The sequence below is a fragment of the Scyliorhinus canicula genome, chromosome 4 (genome assembly GCF_902713615.1).
Source record: "Scyliorhinus canicula chromosome 4, sScyCan1.1, whole genome shotgun sequence".
NCBI classification, from domain to species: domain Eukaryota; kingdom Metazoa; phylum Chordata; class Chondrichthyes; order Carcharhiniformes; family Scyliorhinidae; genus Scyliorhinus; species Scyliorhinus canicula.
Window position 1 is genome coordinate 222,102,766 of NC_052149.1, and position 7,301 is coordinate 222,110,066.

Below are 7,301 nucleotides of genomic sequence, written 5' to 3' on the forward strand. Positions count from 1 at the left end.
GGCTGCAGCGTGGAGTCAAATCGTGTGATGAGAACTCCAGGAATGAATTTAATTCACCTGAGGAAGGAGCAGTGCTCCGAAAGCTCGTGTTTGAAACAAACATAGAACATAGAACAGTACAGCACAGAACAGGCCCTCGATGTTGTGCCGAGCAATGATCACCCTACTCAAACCCACGTATCCACCCTATACCCGTAACCCAACAACCCCCCCCCCCAACCTTACTTTTAGGACACTACGGGCAATTTAGCATGGCCAATCCACCTAACCCGCACATCTTTGGACTGTGGGAGGAAACCGGAGCACCCGGAAGAAACCCACGCACACACGGGGAGGACGTGCAGACTCCGCACAGACAGTGACCCAGCCGGGAACTGAACCTGGGACCCTGGAGCTGTGAAGCATTTATGCTAACCACCATGCTACCGTGCTTGTTGGACTTTAACCTGGTGTTGTAAGACTTCTTACTGTGCCCACCCCAGTCCAACGCCAGCATCTCCACATCACTCTCTCAGGATGTAATGATCCCATGGCACTAAGTCAAAGAGCAGGAGTGTTCTCCCAATTGTCTGAGACAATATATATCTCTCACCCAACATCACTAAAACAGGTGTTCATTTTCACCACATTCAGACGTGAGCTGTGCTCGCAAAGAATTCTTTGATTACAAAGGGCCCGCCACAATTACAAATTTGTCCATAGTTGCTTCCTTCCCTCGCCCTGCCCTCTCTTGCTTTCCTTCCTGGCTATTCTTTCTCTTGTTCCTTCCTGCCATCCCATCAATCATGTCCCACAGCTTGACTTCCCTTCAAGAGATAAATATAGGGGAGGTAACGTCTTTGTAAATGACTGTTATAAGACAAAGGAAACACAACTCACCTGTCCTCTCCTGGCTCAGCGAAGCTGCTCTCCCCTGAAGCAAAACAAACTGGAAGAGCAACTGGGAAAAAGTAACATTCAAATTCATAGTTGCTGGAATGAAAGTATCAGATCATGTAGCTCTACTTTGCCAGCTTATAGGTTTTGTGAACTCCCTGTAATGGGGCAGTTCTGCGTCTCTTATTATTACCATGATTTGCAGGGAGACAGGGATCCATGTCTGGATCTCTGCTTTTTAACATTTGAAGACGAGGATTGTTTCATTTTACCCGCCATCCTATCTTCCCAAAAACAGGCTCCACCGGGCTCCACGGACACTTACATTCCCCATTCCGTGTCCGCCCCACTACCGCTGCCAGGAGGATGGAGAATTTGGCATTTAGCCAAGTCTCCCATTCACTGCAGCAGGGCAGGAGGACCCCACGGCCATAGGCGGATGGAGAATCATGCCCATAAGGTGGGATTATACGGACATTCCCTTGGGCGGCATCTTCCGGACCCGCCAAAGGAAACCCCCACCCCCGACGCGGGAGGATGGAAACAACGGGAAACCCCGTTGATAGCGGCGGGACGGGAAGATATTGTCAGCGGCCAATGGTGGGGCCTCCTCTGCCGCCACAAACCACGCCACGGGGGGGAAGAGAAAATCCGATCTCGGGCCCTGACTTTTCAGCTTGAGCCCTGATGTGGATGAGGCAACAGGGAATCTCTGAGGATGTGGAGGCCCAGATGAAGGCGGGGCCGAACTTCCATGTATTTTTCTCAGTGACCTGAACCCAGTCAATCTACGTGGTCAGGAATTCAGGCAGCAGGAGACAGGAGCCAGGGATCCCTGGGAGCAGTTCACGCTGTCATTTGAACAATGAAACGAGGAAGTCTAGAAACTGAATTGGGATCTGGGCAGTTAGGGGGATAGTGGTGTTTTTTTTATTCTTTCATGAGACATGAGCATCGCCGGCGGCACAGCAGCACAGTGGTTAACATTGCTACACAGAGGGCAGCACGGTGGCACAGTGGTTAGTATTTCTGCCTACGGCGCTGAGGACCAGGGTTCGAATCCCGGCTCTAGGTCACTGTCCGTGTGGAGTTTGCATATTCTCCCCGTGATTGCGTGGGCTTCACCTCCACAACCCAAAAGATGTGCAGGGTAGGTGGATTGGCCATGCTAAATTGCCCCTCAATTGGAAAAAATAATTGGGTACTCTAAATTTTTATTTTTTTTTTTTAAACATTGCTACACAGCGCCAAGAACCCAGGTTTGATTCCCGGCTTGGTTCACTGTCTCTGCAGATTCTGCACATTGTCCCCGTGTCCGCGTGGGTTTCCTCCGGGTGTTCAGGTTCCCTCCCACATATCCCGAAAGATGTGGGGCGGGATTCTGTGATCCTGAGGCTAAGTGTTGATGCCGTCGGAAACGCCGTCACGTTTCCCGACGGCGTCAACATGGCCTCAGGATCAACAATTCTGGCCCTTATAGGGGGCCAGCACGACACTGGAGCGACCCTCGCCGCTCCAGCTGCTGATCCCGGCATCATCTGGGCGCTGCGGGGTCCACGCACGCGCAGTGGCACCGGCGCCAACACGCGTATGTGCAGCGGCTCCCTTCTCCGTGCCACCCTTGAGGCAACATGGCGTTGGGCTACAGGAGCCGGCGCGGACGAAAGGAGGCACCCAGCACGAAAGGCCGGCCCACCAATTGGTGGGCCCTGATCGCGGGCCATGCCACAATGGAAGCCCCCCCCCCCCCAGGTCGGACGCCCCCTCCCCCCCACCACAGCCACCCCCGGACCCTTCCACACAGAGGTCCCGCCGGCTAAGAGCAGGTTAGAATGGCACCAGCGGGACTCCGGTTTTTTGCTCTGGCCGCTCGGCCCATCCCGGGCCGAGAATCGGCAGCGAGGCCATGTAGAGCAGCCCCCGACCGGCGTTGCGCCGATCACGCCAGCGCCAATTCTCCGCTCTGCGGAGAATCGCGTCCCGGCGTCGGGGCGGCAAGGCGTGATTCGCGCAGGTCGTGGCGATTCCCCGGCCCCGGGCTGAGGGAATCCCGCCCGTGATTGTTAGGTGAATTGGACACTCTGAATTCTCCCTCAGTGTACACGAACAAACTCCGGAATGTGACGACTAGGGGATTTTCACAGTAACTTCATTAAAGTGTTAATGTAAACCTACTTGTGACAATAATATGAAAGATCAACATTGGTTGCCAATCCCTAATTGCCCTCAAATTGAGTGGCTCAGAGCATTTCAGACTGCTGTGGGTGGAGTCACATATAGGCCAGACCAGGTAAGGATGGCAGATTTCCTTCTCGAATTGACACTGGTGAACTAGTTCTGTTTTTAAACAACAATTGATGATGACTCCATGGTCACCATTACTGAGACTAGCTTTATATTCCAGGTTTTGTTAATTGTAATATAATTCCACCAGATACCATGGTGGGATTGACTCTTTGGTGTTAGCTTGGTCCTCTCGATCACCAGCCCAGTCAGATTCCGGCATCTCCCCTCCTGGCAGCCAGGGCCATGGCAAAATAGGCCTAAGGGCCTGAGAAGGATATCTGTTTCCCTTGGCCCAGAAGGAAACCTGAAATTTAATTTTAAAACTTACCTTGATTGGCCTCTTCATGAACCAGAATCTTCTCCCAGCAGATCAGATTTGACTGGGAAGTTGTTACTGTTTCCTAACACTGGTTAAGTTTGACATTCCCATTTTAACTGTTTCTCACTGCGCCACCCCCCACCCCACCACCATTTCTGTCAGGCAGGGGAGTGTTAAAATCATGGCCACTGGTTGCATGCCAGTCTTCAGGATGAACTTAAGAACAGGCTCCTCAGCCACGAAATAGACAGCTTGTAGAAACTGCTCCATAGCTATCAAGGACAAAAGCTCCTGGGGATTTTCCAAATGGCAGACGATTTATACCAATTCAGTTATCTCAACTTCAGGACCTCTCCAACTTTCTGACTGAGATTAATAGGACTTTTTTAGACAAGTGTATTAAGAATGGAGGCCACAAATAGAGTTAAGATACAGATCAGCCATCCTTTTAATTGAATGGCAGATCAGGCTCGAGGGACTGAATGGTCCACTCCTGTTCCAATGTTTCTATCCTAGCTGCACAATTACTTTGCTCAGCTAATAGCAGTAAGCTGTAATGTCAAAGTTCATGCAGGAATCCTGTCCATTCAGAAAAGAAAACAAGCAACAATGGAGCTTATTTCAATAATTCATGAACCGGCCTCCCCGAACAGGCACCGGAATGTGGCTGACTGGGGGCTTTTCACAGCAACTTCATTTGAAGCTGACTTGTGACAATAAGCGATTTTCATTTCATTTCATTTCAACAACCATTTGGATTTATTAAATGCCTTTAGCCACTGAAATGACCAAGGCGCTTCCAGACCTATCAAATAGGATTTGACAATGATCCACGTAAGGAAATGTTTGGGGCGATGACCAAACATTCAGTCAGAACGTTTGTTTTGTCGGAGCGTTTCTAAGGAGGGCAATTGGGTGGAGAGGTTTAGGGAGGATATTCCAAAGTTTAGGACTTTGTGAGCTGAAAACACAGCGGAAAACAGTGGAGCAATGGAAGTAAGAGATGTGCAAGAGGCCAGAATTGGATGAGCTCAGGATCCCAGTAGGTGTAAGACTGGAGAAGGTCACGGAAGCCATGGATGGATTGTAAAAGCAGGATTGGAGTTTGAAGTTTGAGGTGTTTGCGGCTCAGGAGTACGGTGCGACGGTGAAGAGGACGAGCTAGTTACGAAATGAGCTGCAGTATTTTGAATGAGCTCAATGTCTAAGGAAAGTAGAAGATGGAAGGTCAGCCAGGAGTGCACTGCAACAGCCAAGTCTAGAGGTAAACACGGATGAGGATCCATGAACATCCCGATACTCAATGATAGCAGAATGTAGCACGAGTGCAAAAGACAAAAAAGCTTAAATGGTTGCCGCCAGGGGGCAGCACTGTGGCACAGTGGTTTGCACTGCTGCGTCACGGCGCCGAGGTCCCAGGTTCAACCCCGGCTCTGGGTCACTGTCCGTGTGGCGTCTGCACATTTTCCCGTGTATGCGTGGGTTTTACCCCCACAACCCATAAAATGTGCAGGGTAGGTGGATTGGCCACGTTAAATTGCCCCATAATTGGAAAAAATGAATTGGGTACTCTAAATTTATTTTTAAAACAGAAAAAAAAAATGATTGCCACCACCGTCAGCCAGGAGGCTGGAGTAAAAGATTCTTTGTGGTTTCCTCCTGACGTTCGCACCATCACATTCTAAGGTCATAAAAGGTGTTGAATAAATGAAGGTCTTTCATTTATTGTCCTTCCTCTGTTCAAACTGGGATCTTGCTGACCTGCGTCACACTGGGCAGGCTGTCATTACCTACTGGGCCACTGGATGGCGCTCCTTTCATTGTTAACTGCTTCTGTTCCTTCTGTTTCCTGCACAGCCGGCTCCGACAGATGAATGCTTCTTCCTGGAAACATTAGAAGAGAACGGTTATAGTACGTACAAGTCGAAGGAGCATATGGAAAGGAACTGGTACGTCGCCATTCGAAAGAACGGAAACGCCAAACCAGGGCCAAGAACTAATGTCGGACAGAAGGCTATCCTCTTCCTTCCCATGCAAGTCACAAGTGATTAAAAGTATAAACACTGCATTAAATAGCCACCTCATTGAAGCAGCCTCTGAACATATTGAAATGCTCCACATAGATTAAGCAGTCGCTGGTCAGTGTGGCCGCAGAGACAGGTGGTAATGACAGGCAAAGAAAGCGGGATATTATTGTTTTTTTCCCTCCTTTTCACCCCTGTTCCAACCTCTTATACTGAAGGCATTGACTCTCCCTGGGGGGTGCGGGGTGGGAGGGGCATGGCTCCTGGCACACCATTCTGGCCTTCAAGTGACCATCCTTCACCCAGGAGCCAAGATGGTGAGAGATGGTCGCAGGCACCAGAGGCACTGGCTCCCCTGGGCACTTCACAGGCGACATGTAGCAGCAGCAGTGGCTAATTAGAGATAGGGAGTGGGGATTATGGGGTTTTCTTCTTACCCGGGCCACTGAGGGAGGATAATTGTTTCTTCCTCACTAAGCCAAACAGGCCAGAGAAGGAATCAGGAGCATTCAGCTCATTAACATATAAAGAATATACTCTCAGAACCATGGGGACTAGTGGAACACTGTGGACAACTGTGTTGAGTTGCTGGGCCAGTCGTTGACGCTTTCTACAACTGATATTCAAGAGTAGATTTCCTGAGTCCTCAGCTGCAATGAGGTAGTTGGTGTGCCTTGGGTTGTAACCTCTGGCCGCGTACACTATTGTTTCATCACAACTGCACCGCCCAGTCTAAAGACCATTTATTTGTCCTCATTCCAATGATTTTTAAGTAACAAACGAAAGTGTTCGAAGAAAATGAAAAACGTTTTTTAAGCTCTTATGAATTTTCTTTTCTCCTGGTTTGCTCGAGGAGCATCCTGGATTATCCAGCGACTGTCCCAGAGAGTTGGCAACCCGCGTGCCTACAATTGGAAAAAGTACAGGTGGACAGCCCACGAGCATCAATGGGTCGGTACCTTGCTTTGAGTGCGGACTCAGGAAATACTACCCTCATATTTGAGTCTCAAAACACTTTTGTCAGCACCTGTTACCTCATTTCTAAGGCCACGTGCTTTAAGAAGTTAGTCTGAAAGGTGTCAGATTAATTCCTTGAATTGATTTTATAGTTTTGTCTGTCAGCTAGAAGCATTCCTTAACTGTTTGTCTGAAATCACTTAAAATTAACCGGGAAATACATGGGTGGTATTTTCCTTTGTATAATCTTATTGTCCCTGAAATTATGTAATAAAGGAATATGATAAAATGATTGGGATATCACAAATGCAATGTGACTTGAGTGTTAAAAAGAGCAATTCTCCCCAAAAAGACTAAGAGTCCCGTGACGAGCTTGTTTAGTCGGGTGTTTCCCTGTTGCTCGCAGTGCTCGGGAAACACCACCCTGTCTACCGGGACTCTGTTTAAATTCAGGGCCTCAGCAGAGAACGCCCCGCCGAGGCCAGACTTAGTCCCACTCTGTGCACTGAGGAACTCCGCTCGCCGGAACTCCGCTCGCAGGAAGAGATCGGAAAATGGAGCGCCGATCTCTCGCGGCCCCCCACCCCCCCCCCCCCCCACCCCCCGACGCAACCCCCAAAGCCCCAACTCATCGAGAAGGGGCCCTCAGATCCCCCACACATCCACCTCACAACCGCAGAGCACCCCCAGGCCCGATCCCCAGCACAGGAAAAATGCCAGCCTGGCACTGCTCCTATCTGTGCCACCTGGTGGCAGTGCCAGGATGCCAGGTCGGCAGTGCCAAGGTGCCCAAGTGGCACCAGAAGTGCCAGGTACCACCCTGCCCAGAGGGCAAGCAC

The 7,301-nt window shown here is 50.0% G+C and overlaps 1 protein-coding gene across 7 annotated transcripts in view; it reads left to right on the top strand.

Annotated features, from left to right (window-relative positions):
* LOC119965397 (fibroblast growth factor 1-like) overlaps positions 1-6,754 on the top strand; it is a 65,939-nt gene extending 59,185 nt beyond the window's left edge. For all 7 annotated transcript variants that reach the window (XM_038796121.1, XM_038796120.1, XM_038796126.1 and 4 more), the window contains one exon: positions 5,339-6,754. In XM_038796121.1, coding sequence (XP_038652049.1) covers positions 5,339-5,533 — 195 coding nt within the window. In that variant the 3' untranslated portion in view covers positions 5,534-6,754. The remainder of the gene's footprint in view (positions 1-5,338) is intronic.
* Positions 6,755-7,301: the final 547 nt, after the last annotated feature.